Consider the following 22,247-nt stretch of genomic DNA (forward strand, 5'->3'; position numbering starts at 1 on the left):
GGGCCATTTTGCACATGCCCAAGACCTTTGCACATGCTCAAGAGGCCCACTCTGCATCTTCTCACAGCTGCAACTCTGCACACGCTCAGAGACACCGTTCCTCTCTTTACGTAAAAGGCCAAGACAGGGGCGGAAAGCCAGGCAATAACTTCAAAATCCACAGCTGGGCAATTGAGCAACTCTGGATAAAATCCAACTAAAGCCCTTCTTAGAGTAGACCCATTAAAATGAACAGGACTTAAAACCGTCATGACTACCTTGGGGTTGGACTCGATGGCCTTATAGGACCCTTCCTACCCTACTATTCTATGATTCTATGAACGTCAGTCCCATTCATTTCAATGCGTCTACCTTAAGTAGGGCTTTCGTTGGATTTTACCCAAAGATTTTGGGCTTCTTTTGACGGTTAACCTCGAAGGGTTGGCTCAAGACCAACCTCCTCATCCTCATCCCCATCCCTATCCTCCCTCGCCTCCTGGATAGGCCCGTCTCCAGAACTCTTCACATGGTCGGAGGCAAGCCCTGGGCCTGTTGCGGAGCCTGCCCACGAAGTCTGCCACGAAACCCCGCCGGTCCCGTCCAGCGCCTGGAGCCCCTCTGAGCTCACCCTGGAGCAGCGGGACACAACAGCGACGCCTTTGTGTAGCGAAGAGACGAGAGCGAGGCGAGACGGGAGCGGGGTGGTGAGGGAGAGAGAAGCCGGTGGGGGCTGGCCGAAAAGCCCCCTCGGGGGCGGCAGCTCGCCGTCGGCCCGACGCCTCCTCCACTCACCGTCGGAGCTGAGCATATCGTAAGCGTCGCGCTGGCGAGACGTGCGGCGCGCCCCGTCGGAGCCGCCGGGCTCGCTGTAATCCACCCAGCTGAGCCCTTCCAAGTTGTCGTAGTGATGGTCTAAGGCGACCCCTGTGAAAGGGTCGTTCGACCCCCAAAGGGGTCGCGACCCACAGGTTGAGAACCGCTGCTCTACACTCACTTTTAGTTCCTTCTCTTTTTCTCTACACACCCCATAGACACCTCTGTTTCTATCACTATAGATTTCTCTGCACCCCCATTTCTGTTACTCCCTTTCTCTATTTCCCTATCACATTATTTGTTTGCAGCCCCATCTCTCAGCTATTCCCCCTTTGTTTCCACAGCACACATATCTCTTTGTATCCCATGTTATTTCTGTTTTCTCTTTGTACCCCATTGTACTCTCTTTATGCACCACCACAGGGGCCTCTGCATCACTGTTTCCCGCCTCCTTTTATCATTCTGTACCCCACAAATCCCTCTGCACCCTGTTTCTCAGTTCTCCCTTCATTTCTGCTCCATCCCCTCCCACTCATCACTGACTTTGGTGGCAATAGCACACAAGGCTTTCATTCTCCCAGCAATTCATACCAGTGAAAGAACGCTAGATATGAGTAGGGTGTGCAGCGTGGTTCTTACTGTTGCTTCTTGACCCTTGTACAGGTTTCTTAGGAGACAGGTAAGGCGGTCTGGTACTCCCATCTCTTTCAGAATTTGCCAGAGTTTGTTGTGATCCACACAATCAAAGGCTTTAGCGTAGTCAATGAAGCAGAAATAGACGTTTTTCTGGGATTCTCTTGCTTTCTCCATGATCCAGCGAATGTTGGTGATTTGATCTCTAGTTCCTCTGCCTCTTTGGAACCCAGCTTGTACATCCAGTAGTTCTCGGTTCACATACTGCTGAAGCCTAGCTTGTAGGATTTTGAGCATAACCTTGCTGGCATGTGAAATGAGCGCAATTGTACGGTAGTTTGAACACTCTTTGGCGTTGCCCTTCTTTGGAATTGGAATGTAAACTGATCTTTTCCAGTCTTGTGGCCACTGCTGAGTGTTCCAAATGTGCTGGCATATTTAGTGCAGCACTGTAACAGCATCATCTTTTAGGATTTTAAATAGCTCAGCTGGACTACTGTGATCTCCCCTAGCTTTGTTGTTAGTAATGCTTCCTAAGGCCCACTTGACTTCACTCTCGAGGATGTCCGGCTCAAGTTCAGTGACCACACTATCATGGCTATCAGGGACATTCAGATCTTTCCTGTATAGTTCTTCTGTGTATTCTTGCCACCTCTTCTTGATTTCATCTGCTTCTGTTAGGTCCCTGCCTTCTTTGTCCTTTATCATGCCCGTCTTTGCACAAAACTTTCCCTTGAGATCTTCAATTTTCTTGAAAAGATCTCTAGTCTTTCCCATTCTATTGTTTTCCTCAATTTCTTTGCATTGTTCATTTAAGAAGGCCTTCTTGTCTCTCCTTGCTATTCTCTGGAACTCTGCATTCAGTTGGATATATCTTCCCCTTTCTCCCTTGCTTTTCACTTCCCTTCTTTCCTCAGCTACTTGTAAAGCCTCATCAGACAGCCACTTTGCTTTCTTGCATTTCTTTTTCTTTGGGATGGATTGAGTTGCTGCCTCCTGAACAATGTTACGGACCTCCGTCCATAGTTCCTCAAGCACTCTGTCTATCAGGTCTAATCCCTTAAATCTATTCCTCACCTCCACTGTATATTCATAAGGGATATGACTTAGGTCACACCTGAATGGTTTAGTGGTTTTCCCTACGTTCTTCAATTTAAGCCGAAATTTTGCAACAAGAAGGTCATGATCTGAGCCACAGTCATCTCCAGGTCTTGTTTTTACTGATTGTATAGAGCTTCTCCATCTTTGGCTGCGAAGTACATAATCAATCTGATTTTGATATTGACCATGTGGCGATGTCCATGTGTAGAGTCACCTCTTGTGCTGTTGGAAAAGCGTGTTTGCTATGATCAGTGTGTTCTCTTGGCAAAACTCTATTAGCCTTTGTCCTGCTTCATTTTGTACACCAAGGCCATGCTTGCCTGTTATCCCGGTTATTTCTTGACTTCCTACTTTGGCATTCCAATCCCCTATGATGAAAAGGACATCTTTTTTTGGTGTTAGTTCTAGAAGGTGTTGTAGGTCTTCATAGAACCGATCAACCTCAGCTTCTTCGGCATCAGTGGTTGGGGCATGGACTTGAATTACTGTTATGTTGAAGGGTTTGCCTTGGATTCGTACTGAGATCATTCTATCGTTTTTGAGATTGTACCCCAGTACTGCTTTTCCCACCCTTTTATTGACTATGAGTGCTACTCCATTTCTTCTAAGGGATTCTTGCCCACAGTAGCAGATGTAATGGTCACTTGAATTAAATTTGCCCATGCTTGTCCATTTGGGTTTGCTGATTCCCAAGATGCCGATGTTCAATCTTGCCATCTCATGTTTGACCACCTCCAGCTTACCTTGATTCATTGATCTGACATTCCAGGTTCCTAAACAATATTGTTCTTTATAGATAAAAGCAGGTTTGAAGGAGTAAAAAAAAAGAAAGAAATCTCTGCTGTTCACTATCCCCATCCCCAAAATATTTAAGAAGTTTGCTAGCCTATGCTTTCTTTGCATCCCCTTTTCACTCCATGCCACCCTTATAAGTGTGCTGAAAAAGCTTGTACTTCTGCAAACTCAGGGAACACCCTGAGCATGCTGACACTTTCCTCTTGTTTCTCAGGACCCCCATATTGGCTACAATCCTGTTGGCACTCACAACCTAAGTTCTCTGTTAGGAGTGATACATATGATATGCTAAAGTTATTTACAAAAAATTGGCCTATGTCTTTATGTTGAGCCTTAAACTGCAGACCATGAAGAATTTATTTGGTTTTTTCCAATGTAAGTCAAAATAAGTGTATGCTCAACCATTTTAAACAGCATATTCTGAGATTGTATTAAGCTCTTCTGAAGAACTGACTATGTATCAGGTGACTTTTCACTTTTGTAAAATATGAAAATTCAGTGCAAAAGAGATATGGGGCGCTTCCAAATGGAGAGGTCCAGGCGCTATCAAAAGGCATTCTGCTTTTGTCTTCCTTAATGGGTTTGCTGTGGCAAGAAAAAAGGATGGAAGAAGTGATGAGAAAACATGGGATGGTTATGGGTTGAAGATGTTATTATCTGGAGCCCCCTGTAAAATTCTGTAAATGAGGCATGGACATTAAAAGCCTCATCTGGAAGCATCCAAGCAGTGAAATAAGATGTTTACAATCTATATTGTACAAAGTTTCAATTCAAGGAAAGCTGAGTGCATTTATGACTGCAATCTGCACACTAACTTTGGAGTAATTTCCATTGTCCTAAGTGAGGCTCACTTCTTAGTAAACAATCTATTTTACTAAAATGAGTTGAGCTGAGGCATAGAAATTCGAAGGAACTTTTGGTCAAGGTTTGCTGCACCCTGTACAGTTAATATAGTTTACCACTGAGAACACCTGCACCCTTTGAGTTGATTTTGGCACAGTGTCAGAATCATTATTGAGTAGGATTAGAACGTTAAAAGAACTAGATACCCTGTTACTTAGATAGTGCTCAATATCAATAGCATCTGGGAAGACTGATTATAGTAGTAGTTAAATAACTCACTAGATGGCAACATTGATCCATATAAATATAACTGCGAAGTTTACAAGGGATCTTTAAAGATAGAGTGAAGTATGGTTCTCTAAGAGGGAAATTAGTTAAAAATTAGTTGTGGGTAAGAAAGATAAAAGGGGATAGTGGAACAAGAAGCCCCAAGAATAATCAGTGTGTGTGTGTGTGTGGGGGGGAAGTCTAGTTGAAAGTAATTGCATAAAAAAAGGAGGTATCTTTTGTAGCTCATTGAAGGACACATAGTAAATAAACCCAAACTTGGAACAGCTGCTGCCTTGGGTAAATTCTGTGGAGGAGCGTGAGGCAGAGCGTATCTAGTCTGAAGTGCTGACATTTGAATAGCACTCAGTGAGCATTTCTGCACTACAAACCTAAACTGTCTTAAATGGTCATGTCCCCCCCCCCCCCAATCCAGCTCTGTGAGCAGGCTAGGGATCTCCAATGTAACATTTTTAACATTCTAGCAAAAAAAATTCCTTAGTTTCTTTCAAGGATGCCATCACCTTCCCAATTCAAATCAATATGAAACTGGTACATTTAAATATATAAATGTACACAAAGGAAAAACAACAACACACTAAGCCCCATTGAACTAAGCTGGGAACTTTGGGAGAGTTTGTATCTTTGGAAAAACAAGCAGCTGCTTTTGAAAAGAAGCAAGGCTTTCCAGCTCCACTCCTAAAAAAGTTCCTGTGAGCCTTTAAAGACATCAGAGCAAGGAAAGATTTGGCAGGTGCATCAGGCAGCTTTTTTTTCCAGCAGCACCTGCTAAACTTTTACTCACTATACAGCATTTAAAGGCACAGGATTTCCCATTTACTCAGGATCTGGCAATCCTATACATACCAGAACAAGCTTCTCTTGGCAAGCATGCTTTAAAAGCCACTGCTAGTAATGTGCATAGAGAGCACAGCATTCAAGGCTTTTATGCAGCTTTAAAGCAAAAGGAAGCATTGTTTAGATTTGCAAGGAGCTGAGTGCTATAATCCCAATCTGGAAAATGTAGTTAGAACCTTTTCAACCTTCAATCAGGCTTTCTCATGGGATGGCGGGAAACCTAACAGGGTAACTATTGTATTCTCCATCCCCTCTGAACCACTGGCTCATACTTTGTATATCACTAATGTAACTAGATCAAACAAACTTTAATATGATATTTCCATTTTAAGAATCTTGCAATTCTTTCATGGTTTGGTTGGATCAGAACCAGTTCTGCAGTTTTCAGGGATGCTGCCTCCTAAGGCTGTCACCTTTTTTTTTTTAACTGGCCCATAGATGAAGTTTTCCCCATCATTCTGACTCCATGCCAGGAAATGATTCCTGCTTAATTTTCGCATGCTAGGCTGCTAATAAAAGCACAGAAGCAAAGATGGTGGTAGCCTTTGGTTTCCTCTAATTTCTCAGCTCCAACTACCTCTGGTGTTGTTAATTTCTAGAAAGGGAGGTGGTGAGACTGTCTAGAAGCTATGCTTGATTATCTACTTTGTTAGAGGCTTTTAATCAGAGGTTGGATAGCCACCTATTTAAGGATGCTGTGCATTAGCAGGCGGTTGGACTAGATGGACTTTAAGGTTGCTTCTAGCTCTATTATTCTATGATCTGGAAGACCTACTTTTTTAACTCTTGTATGTTGGGAGTGGAATATTTGGCTATTGTGTGTATTTAAAATGTTTGTTAATATTTTTATTATATTCCAAAATCCACAATTAGGAAATACCTTAATTAGGACCAAACAAAATGTCACAAAATAGGGAGCAAGCTTTCAAGTTCTCTAGAACTCTTCATCAGGCTGGATGTTATGCAAAGCAGGGGTAACTCCTGGACTTTGTTTCCAAAAATGGAGGTCAGTCATTACTACTTTGTCCCAGAATCCTAGGTGTAAACTAAGACTTGCACATCTAGCAGACACTCAAAAACAGTCTTGTGGCACCTTAAAGACTAACAAATTTATTCTGGCATAAGCTTTTGTGGACTATAGTGTTTGGGGCGAGAGGGTCATGTAAGTTTGAAAGTAGAGGACAAGTTCAAAAAAAATGAGAAACTCAGTCCTAGAGGATCAGTACGACATGCAGTGGCTGGAAGCAAAGGTTAATAACTGGATGGTTTCTGTAGTTACTAGTATGAAGGAAACATTGCTCACTAAGACACATAATAAGGTGACATTGCCAATTATCAGAAGCTCCACTGAACAAATGATACATAACACATGAAACCAAATTCTCCACAGATTTTACACAGACAGTTCGAACCCAGATCCTTCCTGACTGTAATTTTACTGGCATATATTCAGAGCATTGAATGCAAGATCACAGAGTGAAGTTGTGCATTGTAATTATTTCAGAGCTAGTTCTATTAATGATCCACCTTCGGAGCTCTTTGTTGACAAGAATGTGTATAGTTGTCAAAAAGATCATTAAACCCTCCTGATAATGAGCTCATTTGATACAAGCTCCCTATTTAGTAATTATCACTTGATTGATTCATCAGTGGCTTTGGTGTTCTAGCTTCATAAACAGATCATGAATTGCTCCGTTTAAGCAATGTAAACATTTTAGAATTCTGTTAACTGAATCCACAACAAACCCAGTCAGACATATGTCTCAGGATCAACCCATTCCAAATGAAGCCTCACAGTTCAAAAATATATACACACTGTCATTGTGAACGTTATGTTGAATGTTAAATGAAGGTTTTTTCTTACCTATTTCTGCCACACTTATTCCTGGAGCTAATTGCCCATTGGTGCAAGAGCTATAGGTAAACAAGTTTGGTACCGAAGTGAGGTCATAAATAGGTTCCTGCTTGATCTGTTTGATTCCAGTCATGTCTAGGCCAGACTGATCTGGGGAGGGCTGGGCAGAATCCACATTATAATAACCCTCAGACTTTGGCAGGTCAATGACATGCCCATTTGAATACGTGCCACCAGTTTCATTGTTCAGGTTGCTCAAGCCATTGCTGATGCTGCTACTGTAGACTCTGGCCAAGGCTTCAGCCTCGCCACTCTGCTGCTGCCGTTGCTCCTGCAGTCGCTGTTGATGCTTCTGTACCTCAGCATACAGGCTGTCTCTCTGCTTTTTGGACATTCTTCCAAATTTTACAGCTGAAACAGATCAACCAAGAAAAATATTGTTGTCTGGTGTTTGTTTGTAATTTCAATTAGCCCCATACAACATGTAGGGTGCAAAGTGTTTCACATTGGTTTGCTCATTCGTCCTTACAACAATTCTGTAAAGGAGCTTGTTGATATTCTTCTTAGGTTCAAACTAGGTGTGATGTGGGAGTTCTATCACTGGAACTCTCAGGGTGCAATCCCATACATATTTTGAGAGAGAAAAATCCTTCAACTTCCAGCATCCCCTACCCAGCTGGGGCATGCTGGGAATTATAGGACTTCTTTTTTCCCCAACTAAACATGCGTAGGATTGCACCCTCAATGACTTTTTCTTTTACAAGGAGCAGCTGCAGAATGTCCCAATCTGGATTAGGACCATGGCACAAGGGAGGAGGTAACCCTTTCCCAGCACACTGTTTTCTTGCTGAAAATCACCCCCCCACACACATGCAAACCCTGAATCTCATATTTGCCCCAATTGGAATAACATCCAGGCATAGTCCTCTATGCTTGTAGGTTTTCCAGTGGGGGCAAACAGCAGGCAAGGGAACCATTTTCAGCAGGGAAACAGCTGAGGACAAAGGTTGAACCCCACTGCCTCTGAACCATGGTTCCAATCACCACTGGGGCTATCTGCAGCTGCTTTTTGTAAAAAAGAAAAAGATGTTGGGGGTTCCAGTCTTGAAACTCCCATGTCATGTCTGGTTTGGCCCTTACTATGCAGAAGGAGAAAAAAATGAGGCTAAAAGTGCATGTCCACGACTGCTTAGAGAACTCATGGAAGAGTACTCAATTAACTAAAGCCAAATACTCAAGTAACTAAAACACACTAGCTCTCTCTTTCCATTTGCTTAAATGGGGAAGAGAATCTGTGCCTTTAACAGCTGAAGTAAGCAAGTTTTGTTTGCCATCTCTTTATCTAAATGCCAGGAGAAGTTCTGCTTGTTAAAGGCATAGAATCACTGCCCCTAAAAGGAAAGACAGCCACTCTATACTCTAGGGGTGGATCTCCACAGCGATGGGTTTAGTTCACTCTACACTTTGCTGTGGTTTTTATTGGAGTTGAATCTGCTCTGTCTGGGGACACATGGGGCTAGAAAGCCTGGATTATCCCAAAGCTAGCCTGGGGTTCTTGGCAGGTCACTAGGCAGTTTACCGCAAATTGTTTGGGTGGCTCCCGGGTGGAGTTTCATCCACATCATCACCACCCAGAGAGCGTGTTCCCTCCCACCCACTCACTCACTCACTCACTCTCAACTTGTTCCACCCTTTCTGCTTTCTCTGGCCAGTGTGTGTTAGTACCTGCCTTCGCAACCTATGCCTGATTCCCCCAAATTTTTTATTACTGTCCCTCTAAAACCGCAGTAGCGCAATAGCAGGTATAGGCACTCCTGTACAAATGCGCTATTTTGCGATAGCACTATTTCGCGATAGTGCTATAGGGGGTATAGGAGTATAGCTACTCCTATTCAATGCACAAAATGGTGGAAACATTGGGGAAACACAGGCAGTGAAAACATTGGGGAAACACCCCTTGAACAGGGTCAATGAGGTCATGGCCAGATGAAAGACACACCCCTGGGCAGGGCTATAATGCTGGAATAAATGCAGAAGGTTGGTACACACCACAACAGCAGTGCAGACAAGCCAAAGTAAGGAAAACAATCAGACTAAAAGTAGTCTCAGAAAAACTGGTTTTTTGGCAGAAAACTCTGGGATGGCTGCAGGATGGCCACAACATCATGTGCCCCAAACAACCTCTAACTGCAGCAAACTCACAGAAATCATGGTGTAGTGGACACCATTTGCGGCTCTGGTTTTTCACACGATAGGCTAGCAATAGCCTACCTGACTCTGGACACAAATGGCATCCACTATGCCATTTGCGACTGTAAAGCCCTTAGTTTAAGCTAAATGCAGCCATTTATGGCTGCATTTAGCTTAATCTAATTGCTTTCCAGCTGCAGATGGCGTCTGCTATGCCATTTGCATCCAGAGTCAGTCAGCCCAGCCAGCAATACGGCAATGGCAGCCGTGTTGCTGGTGCTCTGGAGCCGGCCAGCAGGGAAGATCCGGCCAGGGAGGATTCCTCAGGGAGGCAGAGGTAAGCGATCTGTTTCTCCACGGACTCTGGGGGCCAGATTCTTTTGAAGCTGGCCTCACTGGGGTCTGTGGAGAAATTCTCCACCATCCCTAGCTCTACATGTTCTGGGTTAAGAACATCTTCTCCACTATCTTCTCCTTAGTACATTAAGATCTGCCAGGGAGGCTCTTCACCGTGTAAGGTGCTCTCATTGTCTAAGGCTTGGCAAGAAGTAACCAGCGCTAGGGACTTCTTGATAACCATTCTATCAGGTCTCTCTTGTCCTACCCTCTCTTGTCCACCAGGAAACATGTTGCCTGTCCTTTTTAGCCATCCTGGAAATGTGATTGAAGGATGGCATATAAATCCATAAAACACAATTGGATAGGGGTGACGGTATCACTCCTGTCAACCCTATCCAGCAAAGCCAATGGTGAGGGATTATGGGAGCTGTAGGCTAAAACATCTGAAGGGCCACAAGTTGCCCATCCCTGCCATAAAATAAATTTAGAAGGGTGTTTGACTAATGAATGTTGTATTTGGGCCTACTGGTTAGTTTTTTGTTGCTGTCATAAATATTTTAGTTGTTATTAAGTTTATTAATTTTATTAAACTATATATTTTGTATGGTTGATAATATATTGCAGAACAATCATGTTATGTTTTACTTGGCAATAGATTATTCTCCATTGATTTTAAACCCAAGATAATATTCTTTCGGTTTGGTTAAAAATACTTTTGCTTTGGCTAAAAATACTTTTGTTAGCCACTTTGAGCTTTGCTGAGGAAAGGTGGGATATAAATATTCTAAATAATTTTTTTAAAACCATAAAAATAAGTATATACACACCAACACACACACTCATCTGTCCCTATTTTCATCTCTGAAATGATGGAGGACACATGGTATTGGAAGCTCTGGTTAGCAAATCTAACTGACAGGGAGATTTGGAGCATATGATATCACCACCACAAAGTGGTAACCCGTTCTCTTACATGGGCAGAGTGTCTGCTGCTAAATTTTTTGACAGACAAAGCCTTAGGGCCTAGGCTCTGATCCTCACCCCAGTCACTTACACAAAAGTAATTTCCATTGAAATCAACAGGACAGACTTCCAAGTAAATGTGCCAGGCAGCCATCTCCCTGCTGTCAATAATGAGCAGGCCTGCTATTTCTTTTTCATCTCTCCATGTTCACCAAACAGCAAACCAGAGCAATATTAAAAAAAAGTGCAGCCTTCAGATTTGTATCCTGTGTGATTTATCAATTTTCCCCAAACCTTTAATCTGTGCACTAACAGGATTAGTACCTTCTGAAGATAACAAGCCCTAAAGCCCTATTATCACAACCTGTCAACGGGGCTGTTATCTTCACATACTTATTTTGAATGGAAAAAAAAAAGAATGTTACAGGTTACAGTTAAGGCCTAGAGGGAAATAACAGACTTGAATGTAAACACTGTATAGGAATGGCATTTCCTCTCAAGAAGCAACATTCATGGATTACTTTCCAGACATACATTTGCAACACATAATCTTAAAGTGCTAAATGTGTTCATTCCTCCTGAGGAGAAAGGGAGAAAATTGTGCCTCTGTTGGAATAAGTCAAAATCATAATGCAAAGCTACCTCTACATCATTTGCAATAGGCAGAGCAAAAGTAATGTGCACACAGTGCTATTCCTCAGTTTGATGGTATGCTCTCAACAGTATAGTGAAGTCTTCCCCAACCTGGTGCTCTCAGATGTCTTGAACAACGACTCCCATCCTCCCCAGGCAACACGGCCATGTTGAAGAAGGCTGGTCTTGGGTAAGGGTGAGGAACCTGTGCCCATCCAGTTGATGGACTACAACTCCCATCACCCCTGACCATAGGCTATGCTGGCTTGGGCAATGGATTTCCTGTTCAATTTGAAATTAAATTGAACAGGCAAACCAACAACATCTGGAGGGCCACTGGTCTAGGGTGTTTGTGTGGAGAGATGAAACTGATCAGATAGTTACTTCTATATTTAGCTAAAATGAACTTAATTCTTAATTACAATAATGCCACATGTCGTTTTGGCAACACTAAAGTAGCGTTAGTGATGCGGTGGCTTAGTGGTTGGGGCCGCGGTGGCTTAGTGGTTAAGACACTGAACTGCAGACTGGAAGGTCGGCAGGACAGCAGTTCGAGACCCGAGTGCTGCGTGACGGAGTGAGCTCCCGTCTTCAGTCCCAGCTCCTGCCAACCTAGCAGTTCGAAAGCAAGAAATTGCAAGTAGTGTCAAGAGCTCCTTGGAGGCCTCTCTCAGTCTAATCCAGTAGCCAAGTCCAGACACAGACAAAGGGATTCTTTTCAAAGCTTTATTCCTCTTTTACAACTTAACAACTCTACTGTTAGCAACTAGATATGAGCAGCAGAGTACCTATGCCCTAAGTTGGAGCAGTTGGTCCCTGTTTGAAAGGGAATCACTGGCAGACCCTGAACTTAAGGGCTAGGGAGAGTCCCTCCCCTTTTCCCTTGGATCCTCTGTGCGCAACCGTTGTTTGCGTGCCAACCGGGCACTATGCCTCCTTTCTGCGCCCTTCATTTGGCGCCGCTCTCTGCGTCGGTGTCGCGCGTCCAGCAAGTCTGCTTCCCATGCTCTGTCACTCCCAGGACTGCTATCTAAGCTAGGAATGCCGGTGGGAGGAATCTCTGTCAGCTGTTGGCCCTGGAAAAGATGAGCACGCTCCTCTCCCAGGAGTGACCTCTCTTCCTCAGAATCAGAACTACTCTGGGATTCTATGGGCTCAGTGTCCACTCTGACAAGTAGATAAATAGGTGCCACTTCGGCAGGAAAGATAACAGCGTTCTGTGCACCTCGGTGTTCAGTCATGCCGGCCACATGACCATGGAAGCGTCTTCAGACAGCGCTGGCTCTTCGGCTTAGAAATGGGGATGAGCACCACACCCTAGAGTCGGACACAACTGGCTGGGGATACCTTTTTTAAAGTAGCGTTACACCATAGCCCTGTTCAGGCATTCAAACACTGCTTTATAATGGCATGTGAGGAGGGAGGGCAAGCGTGAGCACACTAGCTCTGCCCCCTCCGTCCCCATTGTTGTCACCCTCTTTGCAAAATTTTCCAGGTTTCTACTTTGCGCAAAGAGTCTCCACAGAAAGACCAGCCCCTCTGCTTCAGAAGATCGTCCTCAACATGAGAAGGGAGAGGAGAACAGGGATGGAGAGAGGCCACAGCGAGCGTGTTGTGAATGCCCTCCCTCCTCGCACATTGCTATATGGCAGTATTTGAACAGAGCCCTGAATAAGGCTTATGTAGGAAGCAATACTAGCATCCGCCTTAAAGGTGCTTTAGCAGTGCAATCGTATGTATATCTACCCAGTAGTATGTTCCATTGAATTCAGTGGGTCTTGTTCTCACATAAATTGGGAATAGGATTGCAGCCTACATTTCTAAGATACTAGAAAACACGACTGGAAAGCTGTAGCCAGGCTCACACCAAATGTGATTTATTGTAACTTATGGTTGGTGTAACACTGATGTTTAAGGGGCTACAATGCTGAAGGATTTCTGGCAATTTGTGTTCCTATCTCTTATCCCGGTACTAACCTTTAAATCTTGCCTTTCTATTCTGCTATGGCTGGCAAGCAGGAGAGGGAGGGAGCAGAAAATATAACAGGCAAAAGGTGGTAAAATGGTCATCTGTATCCATATCCTGTCTGTATTTTTAGAGCTCTGGCAGAGAACTGCCTTGTCTCTAAAGGGTAGCTAACTTGCCTTCCATTGTATGTGCTATAATTTGCCCTCTGCCAGCATACAAATCTGGCTCACATGACTATGGAAGCAGACTATGGAAGCAAAACTGAGTGGGGTACTTTGCCATGGAGCACTTTGCCATGGGCACAAGTTGAGATCCAAGCACCTGCACGCACACACAAATTATGTTGCTTGAATGGCTGTGTGCTCAAATTGTGAATTGTGCCCATGAGAGAGCATTCAGATGACTGCATCCCTTTAAACTCACTTGATTCCAGGTTAATACAAAAAGTAAGCCTGTATAGAAAACATCAGCCGTGTGCCAAAGGCTCTGGGAATTTGCCCTCAGACAGAAAACACATTTTCTTTCCTACTTCCTTTCCACACTCGAAGTCTGCTAGATGTAGAGGCCACATCAGTTCTGCTTGCCATATTATTTAAAAAATCCCTAACAAATTGGACAACAGTCATTGCCTTCTTGTTCTATGATTAGGTAACAGCCACCTTTTTACTGGTGGTGGTAGCACAAGCACTTTTAAAATGAAATAAATGAAGCTTACATTCTCTGAGCTGTGATCTTTGCTGAAACTGGGTGTACCCATCCCTTAAATTGAACATTAAATTAAATTAAATTTAAACGTTAAATTAAAATTAAATTGAACAGGAAAGGAACTTCCACAACCCAACATTCTGCCTGACATGCAACTTGGCTTGTGCTGAATTGCTGGGCTATGTTATGAGGCACACTTTATGCTTCAGGTTTTGACAGTGAGTTAAAAATGTTTAGTAATGATGAGTGTATCTCCACCTAGGTGTGTACCCAGTTTCAGCTTTCTGGATGGTCTGGAGGTAATTAAAAAGTTGAGGGTATACCTCTTGCTGCTCCCTGATTCTAGGAAGAGGCCTAGATCACATCTGAGTGGGCCTTCTCTTCAGTGGCCCCACACCTTTAGAACAAGCTGTCGTCGGAGGTCTGCCATGCTCTGTCATTGTAGGTTTTTAAGAAGGCCTTGAAAACATATTATTTTACCTTGGCCTTTTCTTGATATAACTGCGATTATTGCTGTTACTGCTGTTATCATTGCTGATGGTTTTATTGTCGGCTCTTATTGTTGTTTTTATTGTGTTTATGTTTTTATCACTTTTAATATTCTAGGGAGCAATCCTATGCGGAGAGCTGCCTCCGAACTTGGAGGCGACCACCTATGCAATGCACAGTGGGAGGAACATGGAGGGGATCATCTCCTCGGTGCCCCAGCAGCCCTGCATCTGTGGCTAGACGGCCAATTTCAGCTGTCTAGCTGTGGGACATCAGAGTGTGGGGTGGGAAGGCCAGACGACAGATAGGAAGTGTCATACCTGCATTTATGCCCGCCCCACCCTGCCCTGCCCTGGGAATGCCCCCTTTTGCCCACTCCATGCTGCTCTTCCAAGAGCGGAGTGCAGGGATGATCTGTGCTGTCTACAAGGTGGCAGGGGAGGGAATGGAGAGGCAGTTTCTGGGGACCGACCAATCCTATGGCCATCTAGCCACTGTCTAGCGGCCATAGGATTGCGCCCTTTACTGTTTTTATGTATTCTATTGCTGTAAATCGCCTTGGGAGGGCTTCTGCCCTGAAAGGCGGCCAAAAAATGTTTTAAATAAATAAATAAATGAAAATTGCATGTATTTTTTTTAAAGGAAAACAGTTATTATCTTTCCTCAGCCTGTTGTTGTTGTTGTTCAGTCGTTAAGTCGTGTCCGACTCTTCGTGACCCCATGGACCATAGCACGCCAGGCCTTTCTGTCCTCCACTCTCTCCCGGAGCATGCTCAAGTTCATATTCATTGCATCGGTGATGCTATCTAGCCATCTCATCCTCTGCCGTCCCCTTCTCCTTTTGCCTTCAATCTTTCCCAGCATCAGGGTCTTTTCCAGAGAGTTTTCTCTTTGCATTAGGTGGCCAAAATATTTGAGCTTCAGTTTCAGTATCTGTCCTTCCAATGAGCAGTCAGGGTTGATTTCCTTTAGGACTGACTGATTTGACCTCCTTGCAGTCCAGGGGACTCGTAAGAGTCTTCTCCAGCACCACAGTTCGAAGGCATCGATTCTTCGGCGCTCAGCCTTCCTTATCATCCAGCTCTCACAGCCATACATTACTACTGGGAAAACCATAGCTTTGATTATACAGATCTTTGTCGGCAAGGTGATGTCTCTGCTTCTTACTATGCTGTCTAGGTTTGTCATAGCTTTCCTCCCAAGGAGCAAGCGTCTTTTAATTTCATGGCTACAGTCACCGTCTGCAGTGATCTTGGAGCCCAAGAAAGTAAAAACTGTCACTGCTTCCATTTCTTTCCCTTCTATATGCCAGGAAGTGATGGGGCCAGATGCCATGATCTTCGTTTTTTTAATGTTGAGTTTCAAACCAGCTTTTGCACTCTCCACTTTCACCCTCAACAAGAGGATCTTTAGATCCCCTTCACTTTCTGCCATTAGGGTGGTATCGTCTGATGTTGTTGATAATTCTCCCGGCAATCTTACTTCCGACCTGTGATTCATCCAACCCAGCATTTCTCATGATGTACTCTGCATTTAAATTAAATAAGCAGGGCGACAATATGCAGCCTTGTCATACTCCTTTCCCAATTTTGAACCACTTGGTAGTTCCATGTCTGGTTCTTACTGTTGCTTCTTGACCCTCGTACAGGTTTCTCAGGAGACAGGTAAGGTGGTCTGGTACTCCCATCTCTTTAAGAATTTGCCAGAGTTTGTTGTGATCCACACAATCAAAGGCTTTAGCGTAGTCAATGAAGCAGAAATAGACATTTTTCTGGGATTCTCTTGCTTTCTCCATGATCCAGCGAATGTTGGTGATTTGATCTCTAGTTCCTCTGCCTCTTCGGAACCCAGCTTGTACTTCCGGTAGTTCTCAGTTCACATACTGCTGAAGCTAGCTTGTAGGATTTTGAGCATCACCTTGCTGGCATGTGAAATGACCGCAATTGTACGGTAGTTTGAACACTCTTTGGCGTTGCCCTTCTTTGGAATTGGAATGTAAACTGACCTTTTCCAGTCTTGTGGCCACTGTTGAGTGTTCCACATTTGTTGGCATATTGAGTGCAGCACTGTAACAGCATCATCTTTTAGGATTTTAAATAGCTCAGCTGGAATACTGTCATCTCCGCTAGCTTTGTTGTTAGTAATGCTTCCTAAGGCCCACTTGACTTCACGCTCCAGGATGTCCGGCTCAAGTTCAGTGACCTCAGCCTGACTAGCACCTTTAATCATGAATTACATTTCAAAACCAACTTGTGTAGTAAATACTGTACACAAATATATTATAAATCTAAACTTAAATATAAATAATCTTATATTATTCTAATCTCTTTAAAGGATCATATTACTATACAGTAAGTGAAAAACTTTTGTTTTTATAACACATTCTAGAGGGGAAAAAAGTGATATGATAAATACATGGCAGCAAGATTCTAAGGCAGGGGTGGGCAACTTGTGCCCCTCTAGATGTTTTGACTTAAAATTCCCATCATTCCTCACCATTGGCTATGCTGCCTAGAGCTGATGGAAACTGAAGGCCAAAAGATCTGGTAGACCACAAGTTGCCCACCCCCGTTCTAAGGGGTTGTAGCAGCTAGAGAATGGCTGTGTTTGGACTTCATGCTAAACTATGGTTTAGTGAGAGATGCATGAACCTAGCCTCCTCCCATGTGGCCAAGAGGAGGAGTTTGGAAGCTTCCACTTTTACTTAACTGTGATTTGTTATGTTGTTTAGAGTAATAAACTGTAATTAACTTTGGTTAGCTTAAGGCAGGCAACTTCAAACTATGGTTTCTAAAGCTGGCTGTATAAACTAACCATAGCTAATGTTAACCATGTCACCTGGTTCAGAATTGGATGACTTAGGAAGCCATGATTAACTAAGGGCACAATCTTAACCAGATGGGCGGCCGCCTCCACACTCGGACCGCCTATCCAAAACAGGGCAGGAGAAGCACAGAAGGGATCGTTCCCTTCGCGCTTCTCCTGCTCTGCATTTTTTGCTAGACATCCGATTGTGGCTGTCTAGCCGTAGGAGGACGGAGCGGGGAAGGAGGATGTGTCATACAGCATTTCTGCCTCCCCACCCCAGAACACCCCCTGCCATGCCCCTTTTCGGCCACTTCGCACTCCGCTTGCAAGTGCGGAGCACGGGGCTGTTCCGCACTGCCTCCGAGGCAGCGCAAAAGTAGGGGGAGGTTGGTTCTCCAGGAACCAACCTCAGAGCGCAGGCTCCGAGGTCAGTTCCCAGATAACACGATATCTTGTGGCCGTCTAGCTGCTGTCTAGCGGCCATAGGATTGCTCCCTCGAAGTGGGAAAGAATGCTTATTAAGTCTTCCTCTTGGCTGTGTGGGAGGAGGAGGTTTGGGAGGAGGCTAGGCTCATTTATGTCTTGGCAATCCTTAGTTTAGTGTGATATCTGAACGCAGCCATTGGGAAATAATGCTTCAGCCAAACCATTTTGTCTTACTTGCTCTTTGCTACAGACCAACCCTGACAAGGGTCTGTATCTTGACAGATCAGACACAAATTTATGAATAGTCTATGCATTCACAGTGCCAGATCTGCCTTGCAAGAAAAATGAAAGGTACCAATGAGGGAAAGTTGCCCTTATTGTTGTTGTTGTTGTTATTCCAACTTGTAGGATATTTTGCATACCCTACTATATCTCTGGAGGGCCTGTGAAATTAAGACCTCTGAGCTAGGCTTCTTTGCAACCTAATTAGCAGGCTTTGCTCCAGCCTCTTGGTTCCTTTGTTTTAAAGAGCTTCAGACTAATCTCAGGAACTGACAACATGAGCATTTAACAAAACATTTCCCTTTTATTACTCTTGCTCTGAGGAATACTCTTTCTCTGAAGAAGACTGTCATTCAAAAGCTTGCATATTATTTTAACTGCTGATTGGGAAAGTAAGATGCATTGTCTCGTTCTGAGACCCATTCTTTGGAACAAATCCGGTTGGTTACTGTAATGGAGAGCTTATCTGTTATGTCACTATTCCAGCCATAGGTGACACTGTGTCTGAACTGAGGCTGTCAGGTATTGTTTTTGACTGACCTTCGTCATCAAGTTGTTGTTCTGTTAGGAATCCATTTTGGCCTGACCTCTTCTCTGAAATAATGTGGCGTGGTGTCAGAAGTCTAAGCCTTAAAGATTGTACAAGAATTGCTTGCCATGGCAAAGTTTTTATCTCCAGAAAGCTTCAACCTCGATAGACCCACAGAATAGGCCAGACTGTGTGGTTGATCAGGCAGAAGTAAAGAAAATAAACCATAAAGTGCTTACATGAGAATTTTGCAGGTCAAGCAGAAAAACCCAGCAATCATGAAGCACAATCCATCACCCAGATACTATATTATCAAAACCAATGAAGAAGAATTCACTAGAAACCACAGAATGCATAGTTAATACAGAAACTGGACAAATATGAGAAAAAAATTCCCCACGTGCCTCTAGGCACAGCATGAGGAGATCTAACCATGGCAACTCAGCCAGAGTTAAACACTGAAAGACAGCTGAGTGGCCAAGTTGTTACTTGTTGTGGTTGGCTTGTCAGGAAACCTGTTTGTTTTGAGGATTATTATTATTATCATCAGACACATTGAATATCTAAAGTAGGATGCGTATAGTAAGGGCTAAAAGTAACTGGAAGGGAGATGTGATATAGGAAACTTAACTGTTATGTTGCTATTCCAACCATAGGTGGTGCTGCGTCTGAACTGAAGCAATTCGCTATGCTACTACTGCTGTTCTAGACTGGCCCTAGCAGTAAAGACTTTCTTCACGTGGGGCTTTTATCCTGTGATTGAGATTGGTTACTCACGGAAGGTCCTTTACATGACTTTGTCAGCTTCCAGGGCCTCTCCCGTGTCTTCTGACCTTTCCCCCATTTTTTTTTAAGATTGGAGATAATGAGCCCTTAAAATATAGTGTGTTGAATGTCTCCATAAAAGGAGGAATAATAATAAGAGCTATACCACAGCACCATCTATTGGCTGTATAATGGGACATATAGAACTCGCAAATAAAGTGGGGGGGGGGAAGGCAGGAGGAAAGGGAAGTGCATGTAAAGGGCCAATCTTAATCTCACAAAGAACAGGGAAGTAGAAGCCTGGTAAAATTGCGGGATAAAAAGCCTCTGTGTGGAGAAGCCCAAAGCTGTTGTTCTGCTGGGTATCCATTTTGGCCTGACCTCTTCTCTGAAATAACCTGGCAGTTACTAAGGTCACAGTCCCACACAGCCTTGTTGCAAGCAGGGGAAAAGTGTGTGCACAGCCAGAGATGTTTTGAAAATGCTTGCTGCAGTGACAACCAGGCTGACTAGGCAAGCTTTAAATGGGTTTTAAATGTGAAGCAGTTGCTCATCCTGCTAGGTGACTGGCAGCAGTAAAAATATTTTAAAACAGCTGAGGCTGTGTACACACTCTCCCTCATATTATGATTCAGTAGAACTGTGGCCTAATGCATATCAGCAATTCTGTTTCAAATCCTCCAGTGTAACATCTCTTGTTTGGAACCATTTCACCATTCTCACGTTGCCCTCTTTTCCTTTGTTATTTGCTTCTCTGTTTGCACCATAGACACCCTATTAAAAATGCTTTAGGTTTGGGGAACAGCAATAATCAGTGTTATAGAGCAGTAAGATGCCTTTCTTTGCAAGGTAAAAACAGAGTGCAATGAAATACAGTTTCAAAGGATTGATCTGTGAAGTGGGAAGCAAGCTCTTTACCATCTCTAGACATTCCTAGGGCAAGACACTTCTGCAGTCGGCAGTGTTGGCAACGATTTCTGTTGGTTCTGTCAATTAAACAGTTTCTCTGTCTTGGGCAGGAGTATGAGGCATTGTTCTGTTGACTCCTCCTAAAGAATCCCTAGCAAGAGAAAGAGAGAAACAGCTGGATCACTATATACAAGATGGAACTCTAACACCATTTATTTATTTATTACTTATTATTGCATTTATATCCCACCTTTTTTCCTCTTGCAAGGAACCCAAGGCGGCTTATATTATCCTCCTCCTCTCCATTTTATCCTCACAACAACAACCCTGTGAGGTAGGTTGGGCTGAGAGTGTGTGATTGGCCCAAAGACACCCAGTGAGCTTCCATGGTCGATTGGGGACTAGAACCCAGATCTCCCAGCTCCCAGTCGAACACTCTAGCTACTACACCACACTGGCTCTCAACTCAGTGAAAATGGTTTGCAGTGTGTTGTAAGTTTTGAAAACCGATTTTGCCATGTACAAGTAAAGCCATAAAATAGTGAACTTCAGCCCAAGATATCTGGACTCAAATCCCCACTCAACCATGAAACTCTGGGCAATCTTGGTCTACTTACACCCTCAGCCTAACCTACCTCACATGTCTGTTGTAAGAATCAAATCATGATTACCCCCCCCCCCTTTCTCAGCCATAAAATCAGGGATGGTGAGAATTTCGTGTTATATATATATATATATATATATATATATAAATATAAAAATATATATAAACTTATCAACATTCATAAATTTCGTTATAATCAGGGTGGAAAGAACTTGAGATTTAAAAAAAAAACCTGAATGTGGAAGAAACCAAAACTGACAGATTCGTTCATCCAGGCCCAAGACTTTGTGCTTAGCTCTTAAAAGTTTGGGTTTTAATCCCTTTGTTTTCAGGCATGTTTGTGGTGCTGAATTAGGGTTGCCATCTCTTTTTTTCTGACTGGTTCTCAATTTTAACAACTATATGGCTGTCAAGTATAACATGGTTCTCTCCATGCTGGGAATAGCTGTACCTATTGAATTTGGCTGGTACAAATGGCTGGAAATATCATTTTTTTTCTTTTTTTGATAAGAATTTACCAAAATGTGCAAATTTCCTTATATAGAGGACACACAAAAAATGAGATTTAAAAAAAATGAATGTAGGAGAAAGTGAAACAGATAGATTTGTACATCCCTACCTATACTAAAGATTAAATTGCTCCTAAATATGCAAAAGAAAGACTTTTACTAACCATTGAGAAACCACAGCCAACCTCTGTTCAGTTGAATTTAGGGAGCAGGGATTTCAGGGCAGAGAGCATAGCATTTAGAAAACCTGGGCATCTCTCTTTTCAAGAGACATATATTTATCGTCAAGATGGAGGCAGGGGAAGTGTTCCACTTCATCCAATCCCTCCCAGATGCATGAATATTAACAAACCTCTGTAGTTTGGATTTCGTTTTAGTCAATAGAGCAGGTTTCCCTCTTTCCTTGGCCAGCACATCACTTATGAAATTGGGACCAAACTGGGACTGGAAACTCCAACAAGGAAATGTAGGGAAATACGAAGTTGTTTTGTCTGCACTGATTCTCCAGAGTTTCAGACAGAAGTCTTTCTCAGCCCTATTTGGATGTGCTGGGGATTGAACCTGAGACCTTTTGTATGCAAAGCAGATGCTTCTACTGCTGAGCTATGGCTCTTCCCAAATGTAATACAAAACAATGTGCTAATGGACACTATGAGAGTTGAAAAGATTGTTAGGTGGATACAAATGACCATTTAACACACATTTTTACATATATGGGGTTGGATCCAGAATCTGCCTTCGGCGAAGGGAAGAGCTCTACTCATATAAGGTCCCTCTGCCCAGTTTTTGGGGATTCCCGCTCCCCATTCAGCAGGGTCTCCTGATTCTCTGTGTAACACTTTAAGGGTGCTGGAGGGCCTGCTGTGGGAAGAAGGGGTGGGGAAGTCCACTACTGCCTGTGAAGTCAATCTAGTCTAAAACTGGATCCAACCCATATACATTGTTCCTGATGTGTGGGAAAATTCTCCTGAGCACTGTCTTGG

General features: G+C 43.4%; 1 protein-coding gene across 1 annotated transcript in view; it reads right to left on the reverse strand.

Annotated features, from left to right (window-relative positions):
- The window catches only part of RORB (RAR related orphan receptor B), a gene marked incomplete at its 5' end in the record, with an annotated part of 70,186 nt that overhangs the window by 41,542 nt on the left and 6,397 nt on the right, over window positions 1–22,247 (reverse strand). The window contains 2 exons of the mRNA XM_084829663.1: window positions 7,154–7,555; window positions 20,161–20,302. Of these exons, the coding sequence (XP_084685789.1) occupies window positions 7,154–7,555; window positions 20,161–20,302 (544 nt within the window). The remainder of the gene's footprint in view (window positions 1–7,153; window positions 7,556–20,160; window positions 20,303–22,247) is intronic.

Source organism: Heloderma suspectum, chromosome 2 (assembly GCF_057233095.1).
Source record: "Heloderma suspectum isolate Gila_16-S chromosome 2, 16-S_ref, whole genome shotgun sequence".
Taxonomy (NCBI): Eukaryota; Metazoa; Chordata; class Lepidosauria; order Squamata; family Helodermatidae; genus Heloderma; species Heloderma suspectum.